General features: G+C 39.8%; 3 protein-coding genes across 4 annotated transcripts; 1 reads left to right on the top strand and 2 right to left on the bottom strand.

Annotated features, from left to right (window-relative positions):
* Positions 1-1,007: 1,007 nt before the first annotated feature.
* Positions 1,008-2,556, top strand: RB195_004921 (uncharacterized protein; the record flags this gene model as incomplete). Its single annotated transcript, XM_064177145.1, has 4 exons — positions 1,008-1,084; positions 1,898-1,989; positions 2,247-2,436; positions 2,499-2,556. 4 exons carry the CDS (start codon positions 1,008-1,010, stop codon positions 2,554-2,556), a joined length of 417 nt encoding a protein of 138 aa, XP_064034270.1.
* Positions 2,557-2,834: 278 nt separating this feature from the next.
* Positions 2,835-3,949, bottom strand: RB195_004920 (uncharacterized protein; the record flags this gene model as incomplete). The annotated part of the gene is made up of 4 exons (XM_064177144.1): positions 2,835-2,977; positions 3,288-3,363; positions 3,422-3,572; positions 3,813-3,949. 4 exons carry the CDS (start codon positions 3,947-3,949, stop codon positions 2,835-2,837), a joined length of 507 nt encoding a protein of 168 aa, XP_064034269.1.
* Positions 3,950-6,017: 2,068 nt separating this feature from the next.
* RB195_004919 (uncharacterized protein) lies at positions 6,018-12,805 on the bottom strand (the record flags this gene model as incomplete). 2 transcript variants are annotated; one of them, XM_064177142.1, is made up of 19 exons in its annotated part: positions 6,018-6,112; positions 6,240-6,475; positions 7,161-7,268; positions 7,331-7,467; positions 7,955-8,050; positions 8,149-8,209; positions 8,269-8,363; positions 8,451-8,541; positions 8,606-8,741; positions 8,860-8,966; positions 9,028-9,217; positions 10,509-10,631; positions 11,168-11,256; positions 11,363-11,531; positions 11,598-11,637; positions 11,707-11,835; positions 12,232-12,372; positions 12,439-12,647; positions 12,715-12,805. In XM_064177142.1, the coding sequence occupies 19 exons, from the start codon at positions 12,803-12,805 to the stop codon at positions 6,018-6,020; spliced, it is 2,343 nt and encodes a 780-aa protein (XP_064034267.1). The 2 variants fall into 2 exon arrangements, with proteins under 2 accessions (XP_064034267.1, XP_064034268.1); XM_064177143.1 differs by lacking the exon at positions 10,509-10,631.
* Between the last annotated feature and the right edge of the window lie 657 nt (positions 12,806-13,462).

The following is a 13,462-nucleotide window of genomic DNA, read 5'->3' as shown; positions in this document are numbered from 1 at the left end:
ACTTGCAGGGGCTAGCCAATGGGTCAAGTCAGTGTTTTTATCCTCCCAGACACGTCTGGTACCAATTTATCGACCCCGGAGGGATGAAAGGCTTGGTGAGCACCGGGGCGGATTCGAACCGATCCGATCGATCGTGCCGGTAGCGGGACATCTAACCGACTGCGCTACACCCGCCCTCGGAATATAGCGAAAACAAAAACAAAAACAAAAACAGATCATATGAGTGAATATATTGCTGCTGTGCAATTTTTCTCCCTGACGTTTCCATGCAACCTACACACTTACACACTGATCAATGAGCACTCCTATGGATCCATGAAAAACGACTCCTTATCTTATCGGTGGGGACATTCATCACAGAAACCATTCGGCGGTGCTCCTCATCACGTCTGTACATAGTGTCGGGGATTCGTCATCTAATAGGTATTTCTGCTTTCTGCATTCATTCATCATCGTGTGTGATTTCCGAGTGTACATGTGCTTTCTTGTTCTTGTTAACAAAACTACTTGATCCGAGAATTTTTTCCACATAACCGGTCGATTAACATTTTGCACTTCACACTTCTGCCACTCACATTAAAGAAATTTTTTGCATAATTTTCACTCTTTTTATCATATTCCAAACACTCTTTTTATTTTCTTAGTTCACTCTTTTCTTTCACTTTCTTTCTTTCTTTTAACTCTTTTTATCATATCCTTTTCATACAATCACATATAATTCCCCATTTGTATTTTCTCCTGCATCAGTTAGATCATCGCACAACATATTTCTTTTTTTTTGTTCATTTTCTTGAGCTCTAGCCAAGATTGGTATCCATCTCTAACATTTCATACGATTACACACATTTTTCGATAAAAATGATTCGCAAATGTATGTTACGCGAAAAAAAAAACAAGCTCTAGAGCCTGTTTTTTTTTACTTTCTATAACATCAAACTGTACAACTGTACTGTACTGTATAACATGTACAACGGAACAATTTATTAAGACGTCTGTTACAGACAAAAATGATTGGCTTATTGCTATTACCGTTAATTTTGGCTCGGCCACCAAACAATACAAGAAGATGTCTGGATGGAAGAAGGTTTTCTTATATTTTATTTCTTATATTTTTTAAAATATTTTTATTAGGAAAACGGTTTGTTACGATATCGCTCAAACGCACATTAGAAACCAGGATATGGAAAAAGGAGAATAAAAAAAAAGGAAAATGGAAAAATACTGTAAAAATTTTGTACGTGTGTGATTATTTTTAAAAAATTCAAAATAGTTGCTTGTCCTCTTTTACTTGACTTCAATCACGATCACTCACAACATCATATATACTAATCGTAATATAAGTTAGTATAGCCGCACAGTTTTGATAAGAGATAACAGTTCACCGACACATTCACGACCTCACCGAGTTCTATCAAAACATCGTCTCAAAAACTTCGATCTAAAATGTCATACACTTGAAGTTAAGACGGGAAGGAATCCCGTAAAAACACCTTCACATCTGAACGCACTCCGAGTTTTAAAGGTTCTAAGCAAAAAAAAATCCATCCAAAAATTTGCAAAGAATCAGAGTTCGCAGATATTTTAGATAATGAAATGTTCACGCAAATTACCGTTTTTATCCCAGTTTACAACCTTCCATTCAATTTAATTCACAGTATAAAACACCCACAATCGTGCTTCACATCTGATTAAAGTAACTACAGTAATATTAAGTAACTACTTAGTACTAACCGTACTCGATAATAACAGTTTGCAAAAATTGCAAACATCCACGAACTTCAATCCTAGTTTCCAAAGCATAAATCTTAAAGAACTAACATCTACGGATTATTCATGTAGTTTACAAACATATTTGGTTGAAGTAAGTAGTAGCCAAGTAAAGAAAGATATAATTTAGTTACATCTTCGATGAGGCCACAGACACATCAATCGACACCGGCGAATGTTGTTCAGGATTCTCAAGAACAGAATTTGGTCACTGCGTAGAAAGTAAGAATACTTTTCAAAATTTTGTTGAAATAAAGAACTATAGAATGAGTTTTTCATTAAAGAGTCATTTTCACCGCGGTGAATTTTTAGCCATAGAAACCATAGAAAAAATCACCGAACAGAAACGTAACCGCAAATAGCTGCTATCAACATTTAAGCAAATTTCAGGACCCTTCACTACTATAACTATTTTTTATAGTATGTTGAATAGTAACAACAAAGAAGAAAATATACGAATTTCCTGTTCAATGTTTTAGGAATCATCCGACATTCGTTTCCACGATTCGCTGTGCCGCGATTTGCAGCAGCGATGAGTCTTCTGCTAGTTGTGTGGATACTGATCGGTGTTTTTTCCATGGTGATCGCGTACGTGACGCTAACGCAAAGGCGACGAATCGCGTTGCCGCCGACGGATCGAGACGTAACAGAAGTTGAGGAAGAAGCAAGGTGTGAATTAATTCTATAAACTTAAGAGGTTCAGTGAATCCAAACTTCCAAATGCATTTTAGCACTCGGCTTCTCGAACCTCAACCTACTCCAACTCAATTACATTCTGCGGTGATATAGAAACTAATTAATTGGACCAAAGATTTCATCATACTCCTCACGGGCTTTCAGTTGATCCTGGTAAAATTACGTGTACTGCTGACCTACACTTTCAGCACGGTTTTTTTTTTCTTGACATCTGATACGCAATTTTATGCACTAAAGATCTGAACCGTATTGTCGGTCGGCTTCGAAATAAACTAGTTACAATTAATGGATACTATACAATTCAATGCGTTCTCGCTAGATTTAAAAAAAAAAGCTGAAGCAGCTGACACAAACAATAAAAAAGAGAAACTTTATCTGATGAAAAACGGCAACGCAACTCGTAGTCTATGCTTTTTACCACGTAAGGATGGTTTGTATCTCATAGCGTCACCAAACAGTGTGAAAACTCGTCCATCAAGAATAAACTGCAGAGCGGTGCCCTGCTTTGGAATTACTGAAAAAAAAATATCTGTGGATGACAGCCAAGTAATTTTTAAGGAGAAAAATTTCGAGAGGAATTATTAGATAATTGATTCTTTTTTACTAGATATAGATTGTTTAACATCCCAAACTTCGAGTACACCTCTTCACCGAATACCTTATTCTGACGAAGGGACGAGGGTACTAAAAGGTCTAACAGAAAAATACTATTAAAATAAAGTCACCTCAACCTCATTTTAGTCAGCAGCACCTTGCTGTTTGTTTAACAATTTGAGAAAAAAAAAGCAACAGCATGCAAAGCCAAGAAAACTGAATCCGCTAACCAACGTATTTGTCCTGCTTAGTGATTAATTGAAAAGTTTGTCGAGTCTCCAACAGAATAATACCGACAATCCCTATCTACAACAAAAACAATGAAATAAATGTTATGGTTGAAGGTTGACAAATAATTCCTTGCCTGAGTGGTATTATGTGCTTCTGCAACAAGCACTAGTGCTCCGTGATAATCTGCCTTCAGCATTCGCTCATCTGGAGACTTTTGTTGGTCACCTAATAGACTTCGATAGTAGTCACACCACATCCGATATAATGGCTCCACATGTGCATATCTAGGGAAATTCTGCTTGAAGAGACTTAAGTAGAAGATTCTACGTAAATTCTATCAAGTAACCTTGTTTGCCGGACAGGCTACAATCAGGTCAAAACGACCTGAAGTCTAGTGCAGTCGCGTAAGCGGATGCTGTCGGCGCGCCGCAGAAAAGTCAGCGGTCGCTATTCGAGTGGAAGCATCGCTAGCTCTACTCGAACTGCAGAGATAAGTAATATGATAGGATAAAAAGGGTACTTACTTAATATTCCGCTTATCCTCCTCTGTGAGAGCGCTTCTAGTGAAATTTGTCCTTTTGAATTTCTTCGGATTTCGTTTGCGGCGATGGGTTTTGTCCAAATGCAATACGCCCAATCGCTGTTCTTCATTCTTGCTCATCCTACAAACAGTAGAGGATCACGTAAAAATAAACCCACAGAAAACAAATAGATAAAACAAGTAATTTAAAAAGCAATAAAAGGAAAGAGATCAATCAACGGAAGTTGTTTTGCTAAGAATCTAACCGCTACGCAACCGGGGCGTTCTTTCTCCGGTTCTCCCAGTTTCTGGTATAGTCAGGTAAAAAGGACATGAATCTCGGAGCAGTTGCTTAAAGGCAGCATACCACGAATCTGACGTGGTGAGGGATATACGCGGGAAAGCTAGAGATAGAGTTGTATATTGCCAGATCCAGGGTTGCTTCGTTCATCTCTCCCTAATCGTCGCAAAAAAACGTAGTGGGAGAAGCCGTTTTATATGACGATTTCAGCTGCAACGCAACGCCCTCGTGCACGTGCCGTATTCTCGTGCGAGCAGTCGAACGCCAATGAGCTCTATTCTCGCAATCTACAACCACATTTCTAGCTTTCCCCGCGAATTCCATCACCACGTCAGATTCGTGGAATGCTGCTTTTACGTGGCTGCGCTCGAGGTGGCGTAGTGAAGCTAGTTGTTGTGACCGTGGTGGGACCATCAAGAACTGCAGCGATGGATCTGTGCTGGGAAGGGCCGATCGTAACCACTACCCCACACCACATCGGTTTGAGCGCAGCCGCTTGCGCAACTGCACCGAGCTTCACGTCATTTTCACCCGACTATACCTGCACTACTTTATCCTTATCTTTCTTAATCTTTCAGGAAGATCGTGCCAACGACGGACCACCGTAAAGTATGTGGATTAAATTTGCAATCTGGTCTTCTACATGTGAATGCTCTGCTTTTGTCACTTTTTTTTTGCCAGAATATTATTTTCACTCAAGGGGCCACTCAGTGGCGCCCTTATTTCTCGAAATTACCAGGCCCTAAGACCTAAGCATTAGTCTTAGAGAATCTTTGACAGAGGCTAAACTTACTAAGAGATAATAAAAAAAAGTTGGAGCGTCGAGAAATACGTTCGCTACTGAGTGGCCCCTCCCCCAACTACATTTTCCCCCGAGATATGAACTTGCTCCAGAGAATGGAAAAAATGAAGGAGAACGCAATACCGAAAAGTACTATCATCTGCAGGCATTGCAAATGTTGTGAGAACTGCTCACAGAGCCGTATAGATGCAATAAAAACACAGTACTAAACATGGACCAAATCTTTTCGATGCAGAAAAGAAGAACAATGCTATGTTCTTAACGTAGAGTATAAACGTAATCTCAATTTCCACGCTATTGTAATGAAACACTAACATACGGTCATTTCCAACAACCTCATCAAAAGTGTCTCGTGGCCCCGATGTATAAAAAACTAGGCTTACGGATGATCAAATTCTTATCAACTTTATCCTATGTTGTGTACCCTATGTTAAGTTTTCCTCAACTCTAGATAACAAAGAGATTCATTGGCGTGCTCGTGCGCCCACGAGTACATTATTTGGAAGCGTCACATGCAGCACAAAAATCGAGAACTCATATATAAAATCGGCAGCTTGTCATCGATTTCACATGGGAGAAATCCAAATTAACGGTGACACTTTAAAAATTTACTTGATAAAAGAGCAAATAACAATTAAGAAATGGCGGTTTGATTAGTACAACAGTTATGACATTGAGACAAATCGACTTTTACAGCACAAAATAAACATTCAAAATTTGGGAACAAGGAAAAATTGAGTTAACACAAGTCAAAACAACCTAGGCACTGACTAGACTTGTTCTAATATGTTCCAAGTATAACACAAACATAGGATTAAATGTTCGAACGTTGAATGAAAGCTGATTTCCAGAATAAATACAAAAGAAAAATTAACGAGAAAACACATATGTAAGCTTTAAAACAGTTCAAATGTGAGCGTTATACTAACTGTCTTAAAAGTCTGTAGCTATCATAATTTACGACCACTTATAAAGCGCTATACATCCGTTACATTAGTTTGGAACGATGCTTTCATAACCCATCTGTTTAGAAATCTTAGCAAACTCAAAATGGGAACACGGCTTCACATCTCCGAAGTAGTTCGGCATCACCCAAGGACTCTTCTTTACATTGCAGAGGTGGCAGCAGTTCTCTTCTTCAATTCTGCCTCAACAGCCCGCAATTGCTCCATGAGCTCCCGTTTCCGCCGCTCCTTCTCACCTAAAAAAAAATGCGCGAGTTTTACAGTGTCCTGAAATAAAAAACAAATGATCCATTCACATTAGTGGATTTCACAAGTAATATCTGCATGCACGAACCTAGGTTAGAAAAGAATCCAAACCCTCACCATCGTTACTATTTTTGGCTTTCTTCCTCGGCGGACTTCGTGCGCGCTTAGTTCTTGCTTCTGCTACTCGTTTTTCAGCCTCTCGTAGCTTTCGCTGTTGTCTTTCAAGAGCAAATTCATTGATCAACGGTAAAGGAGGCGGTGGTGGAGGTGGAGTTACAGACTTGTCGCGATTAGGACGGCGGTTTGCTGCATCGTCTGGCGGTGGAGGTGGTGGAGGAGATGGCGATGGTGAACTAAACCGAAACAATCTGATAGAGACACCAATTTCGGTAGGGCTTGAATCTCTCATATATTCCGAAAGGTTGAATTATCTGTAAGTTAGAAAAAAAGTAATGTAATGCTGTAAAATGATACAGTCAATGTGGATTCTGTGCAGCTTTGTTCAGCTTTGTTGTTTGTTCGACGAGTCCACGCCAATACTCATCACTACTTGTGTACGCTAATACGGTTCAAATTATCGTATCTCCTCATGAACAAGTCCTGAATTGATCTCACACAATAGTTCTTCAATTTGGTTCAACACTGCTGAAATGTACTGTAAACTCCCGTATCCATAATGCAGTTAACCTGATGCAGGATTTCAGTAGGGTTCAACCCATAGATGCGATAGTCGGAGCCGGTGCTCTGACCCCCTTCACATTTCAACGGTTGGCGAAGGGTCACCCTTCACTGTTGAGCGGTTGGCGAAGAGATCCTCGTCACTTGAGCAGCCTCCAAGAGCTAGACCCATTCACCTGAAGAGGGTGCGGCTCCTCCCTATCGCACCTATGATTCAACCCAACTGAAGAAATATTGTGTGAGACCAATTTCGATCACCTACTTACTACAGGTTATAGGTCATCCGAATCCACATTAGTTCATTTTGATTTCCTCAAAATAGTGTCTTCATAAAATGACTCTGAAAACTCGAATTCCTACATTTCCCGCAGCTGGGATGACTTTTCCTTCAGTTTTTCTTTCGAGGAACTTTTCCTGCGACTATCTGCTTTTTGATCCTCATCTGAACTCGACACTGAAGATGCATTCCTAAACGAATTCACGTGTTTACAAATGAATTATATGACCGAAAAGCAACGAAGAGAATCTACCTCAGCGAATCTTCGCCAATCGTACCGGTTGTTCTGTACTTAGCAGGGAGTGCCGGCGAAGGCGATCGACTTCTTGAGGACGTAGATGATGAAGATGAGATTGAAGACATTTGACTGCCAGAACGAGCAGATTCAGACTAAATAGACAGTACTTAGATCTAAAACCTACTCTTCTATTTGCTTACATATTTCTGATTGTTGAAACATATGAGATAGATAGAAAGCAGATAGATACATAGATATGAAGCAAGCTACATGACGAAATTGTTTAAGACAAACATATCATTCAAAATTAAGGAAAACAGCAAGGAAAAGGACGTATTCGAGTTCAAAGATGTTCTCTACTTTCTTACTAGATCGTAATTACGTCACGATTTTTCGTTCATTCACAAAATGTCCTGAAGAAGACTTAACATCTAAAACTGATTGGAAGAACTAACGACAAACAATCAGCAAAAAAAAATTATGAAAAAGTCCACCCGCTCACTAGTTTCACTAACTAAAGAGCAACTTAAGTTGTTAATTCGTTCAATGAATTTTTTCCTTCCACTTCTCTCGGATGTAATACTGTTCTTCTCATTTCTTTATCATTAAATAATCATTCATCAAGAATGAACCACCCACATCACTGATGTTCTCTGCACCGTGGCTGTCAATCCCGTCCACGATCGGGTCTTCATCGGAAATTGGGTCATGGTCATCATTTCGCTTGGACTCTTTCTGGAAATGAAGGACTCAAAGATCATTTTCTAGTCTAAGAAAGTTAAACCAAATGCATGACGACATGACGACTTTTAAGGAACACCAAAGCAACTCACAAATGGTTTCTTTCCAAATGCACAATCCATTGTTTTCTGTTTGTTTTCCGACCGCAGAGGGCTGAAAGGATTTACATGTATCGAAAGAAGTGATGCATCCAGCAAAAACGAATTGCGAACCCAGCTGCCCTACTGCGATTATCGGTTGAGCAATGTTTCTTAGGAATACGGAATCCTGTAATATCTCCTCTTGGTGGCGACAACCGTCTATCCGTCTAGAATAATATAACGGTTTTAAAAATAGAAGTAAGATTTACAAGGTAACAAGCCATGCTAACAAAGTAAACCTGCAGATCTATTACCTTAGCTGGAAGAGGACTGCGAGACCGACGAGAACTCGCGGAGGCCGCCGCAGCACGTCTCAATTTTTCATTACTATTTGATGAGCTTGTTCTGGAATAACTTAAACTCTAAGGATGTCTGGAAGTTTTAGAGCTCGTTCAGAAAGAAAACTCACGAGCTATTGCTAGACGATCTTCCACCTCGCCTTCCATCGCTTTCCTTGTTTTTCGTTGAGGATGTTTTTTTCTTGCGCGCCCATGGATCTGTGACATTTCCCATGGCACTTCCACCTTTTGCAGGTTTTTTGTTGCCTACAAAACACTTATTCAGCTCTCTAAAATTAATTTTAAAAATATCTAAAACTAAATTATGGAGTGAAACTATTCAAAACGGAGCGAGTTTTGACCGCACAACCTCGAAAGAACTAACCCGTTTTACTCTCGTTTTTGTCGTTATTGACTGCGGAGATATTTTTCCGTTCAGGAGAAACCGAGGAATCACTGCTAATTGGAGAAGCATCGAGAGAAGGAGATATTCTGCAAATAACTGACTCTACAAAATGCAGTCCGACTGTAAAATGTGAGCATTGCAACAAACCTAGACGCCTTGTTTGACTTTACAGAACTTGCTCCCGATGGTATGTCACGCTTATGACGTTGCACCGCATCTCTGTTCCTATCTGAACGTGATGATTGTTGACCGCTGTTATCTACACCTCCACCTCGACGCCCTTCGTTTCGACGAGGTGTTGGACGTCCACATGGGTATCGAACTTGTGGACCCAAGTCTGCAACTACCAGCAATATCCATTCAAAACTATTTCACATAGTCTTTCACTTTAAAATTCCAAAAAAATCTAAAAAGTGACGACCGTTGAATGGGTGGGAACACGTCAAGATTCGAAATAACGAATCGACTCCATGCAGTTAATTAAGTTAAACAGTATTAGTCGATGTAAAGGGTCAAACGTTATTTCACGCTGCGTTTCCCAAAATATGCTTCTATTATAAAGGGAAAACTTCCAAGTGCAATACATATGCAATTCAAATTTCTCCTAAGAAACGTTCGGTCGTACACAATAGGAAGGCATAGAATATGTGAGTGAATGTGACCTGAACAAAAAATAGAAGTGGATTTTAAAAAAGTCATTGAACAGATATAGCCGTTGATTTTCCGGCGACGTAATCATGCATTGCTTTCTATGAAATTGATCAAAAGCAAGAAATAACTACAAGCTTTGAAGAGTAAGGAAATATTGGAGCGCAAGAAACTCCACGTAGAAAAAGTACAACACTTTATATTTTAGGACAAACACTTCCTCAAAAAGCGAAAATGCTGCAAGTAGTGGCCAACTCTGACCGCAGCATTGTTATTTGAAAGGTATCAAATTCCTTCAAGAAACAACTTTATTTACAGGAATAAGGAATGCTTAAACCGACCCTTCAATATTACTCAGTCAAAGCCTCAACTCCCCATTTCCATTTACTTTTTATAACATAAGAAATTTTTCACTTAGTTGATTTTCTCCCTACGGAAATAAAATACACACGTAAAACTGAGATCTCTAAAAGAGGTGAAGATTCCAGACTTCTGAAATCAATCCGAAAATGGAAACACAATTACCTAGCGTTGATTTGAATTACACATTTTCCAACAGGATGAGCAGCAAAACAAATTTCTGCGGCCTAACATGTCAATTCACTCTCATTCGATTCGTCGCAGAAAAAGAATGGGATCTACTCCCATTATGACTTTTTTGCCTGGACGGAAAGCGCCATTAGCAAGTGTGTGGTTAGTTGGATTAAGTCTGATAAGCCAAAAAAGCTATGGTTGGAAATTTTGAGATCCTGGATCAGACAATAGCGGCGATTTGTTCTCTTTTTTATGCTCTAGCAAAAGAAAAGTGGCCTGTACAATGAAGCCGCACAAACTTCAGTTACAGCACAGCTGACCTAATACAGGCTAATAATAATGTTAAAATCTATAGAATGTCGAAGATGGATGATGTTTCTTCGAAAAACGTTTTTTTTTTTTTTACAATAAGCAGAAACTCAGAGCAGAGCAGAAATCTCTCCTACCCTTGATTTCTCTCCTTTCTCTGTACCCGCCTGCATCTCTGTATCTTCCACTGTCTAAATGGTATGGCCGGTCGTCATCCTCAGAATAGCATGGCGAACCACGGGTAGCACTACGAACACCATCTGACACGAAACACTCGCAATCAGTCAGGACAAAACGACATGACATAGCTCTTACAAAACTTTCCGACATAACAACACAAACATTTCATTCTCCTAGCAAATCAGACATGCGGCACTTGTGCAGCTCACAGCTCCATAAAATAGACCAAAATTCGACGAGAAAAAAATCTCTGTAAACTTGCACTAATGGTATCTTAGAATGGAGCCCATAAATACATCATTTGCCTTCCATCCTAACCGTAATTTTCAAGGTTCGTAATGAATAGGAATAAAAATTGTGGTATGTATTGCAGCACCACGAACTGTATTTTTGGGATCATACCGAAGTCTGCAGAATGCAGGGTGGGAAGCAAAAGCACATTTGCTGTGATATTCTTGAACATACGTAACATACAGGACTGCATATCTCAAATGCAAGGATCCAGAGAATTTTTTCGAGCTGGGAACATTTGGAGTACACAAGTACCAAAAAACGACACACTAATCGATCAAAAGTTCCAACATTTTTCGGCAGTCTACTGAAGAGTAATAAGTACCTTTTTGTGAGGAACGGTAACGTGGTGGCGCAAGCGTTGTAATATCCAAAAGTGATGGTATGTGTCGACGTGTTGATGGCGGTGATGTTCTGTAGTGAAGTCGTAATTATTGATAAAGCCAAGCTACGCTTACATCTCGAAAAAGGAAGAAAGAGAGCCGAGAGAGTATATTCTAGTCACTAAGAAAAAAAGCACCTATGCGATACGGATCCTTCGTCTGAATCAGAATCGCGGGCATTTCTGATTCGCTCCCCAGTTGGTGCAGCATTCAAGCGTTTCGTCTCAAATTCAGGTTCCTCTCGCTTCTTTGACGCTCTTCTCATAGCTTCACGAGCTTCTCGTAGACCCCTTTCCCATGATGTTTCTTTAAAGATTTGTAAATTCCCAGTATTCTAAGTCTTCGAAGAAAAAAACTTCAACTAAGACCAACCTTCCGCCGGTTTACATCTGCTGAACAATCTGGTGCTCTCCTAGAAACAAATTAATTAATAAACAATGAAGCAGATAGAATATTAGTCCCGAAATCCTCAATTTCGAACCTGCGGCTTGCTTCGATGCGAATATTTGCAATCCGGTCCCCAAGAACATGAACCATTTACTTCATAAGGACACGCTTCTCGCAATTTCCCTACCTTTTCACGAGCGGCAACAGGCCGACTCAGACGCGACTAAAACATGACATAAATCATTTCCAAGTTTCCAGAAACGAGGTTCATTTCCTAAGGTTTCTGCGACACCCGTGGAATAGAATCAAGATGACTTTTATCCCAACATATGTAGCATCAACACTACCCATCCGAATCTAGAACCGTGGATACTAAGCATAAAGTTGTGGACGATAAATCGCATGACCTCCCAAAAGAGATTGGCTGTGGTGGATAACCCTACAATTACATCCCTACTAGAACTTAAAAAAAAGAAAATGGTCACATGCATGCGCGTTGTCTCCCATGACAACTACGTCCACTCATTATGGTAAATAATACCATTGTCCATCAAAACAAGGGATAAAACCGTGTCCAAAAACGACGCACATAAAATGGGGACAAAAGAGAAAGAATTACTTCGATAGGCACTTTCCGGGACTTTTGGACATCTACATCTCCTTCGCCTTCATCGCTATCCTCTATTTCCCCTTCTTCTTTATCAGTGTCACCTTTCTTCTCATTTTCGTCGCTCGAATCATTTATTTCTCCATCAGAGCTCTAAAAATACAAAAGGCAGACTAGCTGGCGAACGTAAACATTTGTTTAAAAAATCTAGATGTTTACTTCTTCCCCTTCTTCATTCTCATCCGCTCTTTCCACTTCCTCGCCCTCCTCGTGTCCATCAGCTGTTTCCACCTCTTCACCTTCTTCAACCTCATCACCTTTTTCAGGAGCTGGATTAGTGCCTTCATCGTAGTCCAAATCTAGAACATCTTCCATCTTCTCTGATGCAACCGCTTCGTTAACATCATCTTTTAGCTCGTCCCCGTGGTCTAAATCGTTATACGCTTAGAATTGTTGAAGTAACTCTTAAAGACAGCAACAGCTTTCACAATCTACCGTGAATCTCATCCGCACTGCTTTTGGAGCCAGCATCAGAACCACCGTGATGCGAGCTCTCATCTAGATCGCAGTGTAGCTCTTCCGCCATTCCCCGTCAAAGTTTCCAGCCTGAACTGAACTATTTACACAATTTTATGACGAAATCACGTGTCTTCGCAGAAAACCTCCATCCTCAAATCAATAAAAGTTTTCTATTTGTCGAAAGAAAAAAAGGAAACAACGTGTGAAGCAATGCTCTGCCCTCTTCACAATTGCTTTAAATCTAATAGGCTCCTCAGGCAAAATGCTACGAACGAAACAAGCGGGTCAAGAGAAATTCTCTGCACTTGTTAACCGTAGTTCTCGTTCAAACGGAAATAAGCAAAACGGTAAGGTGCGCTTTTTAGAGAGAGAATAATCGAAAGCGTAATGGACATAATAATCACACCAGTAAGTAGCAATATAAAAGGAACTTTTACTACTATGCTACTACTTAGTTTTACTACTAGTGGTAAAACGAAGCTAATGGTGAACAGAAATATATTACTTATTTTAGCCAAATTAACATTTCAGTAGATGATGCATAGGAAAATAAAGTTATCCACACAATGCACTGATAGGTTATCATATCGGCACTTTCTTTTCAAAAAGAAAAAAGCTCTAAGCAGGCCATGAGATAGGGGTACACGAATAAACCTTTCAAATTTAACGTTACTATGGCAATCCGAGCTATGCCAATCTAGAAAATCTTTTCTGTGTAGGAGAG

This window comes from Necator americanus, chromosome I (genome assembly GCF_031761385.1).
Source record: "Necator americanus strain Aroian chromosome I, whole genome shotgun sequence".
NCBI lineage: Eukaryota > Metazoa > Nematoda > Chromadorea > Rhabditida > Ancylostomatidae > Necator > Necator americanus.
This window is presented reverse-complemented; position numbering and strand designations above follow the sequence as displayed.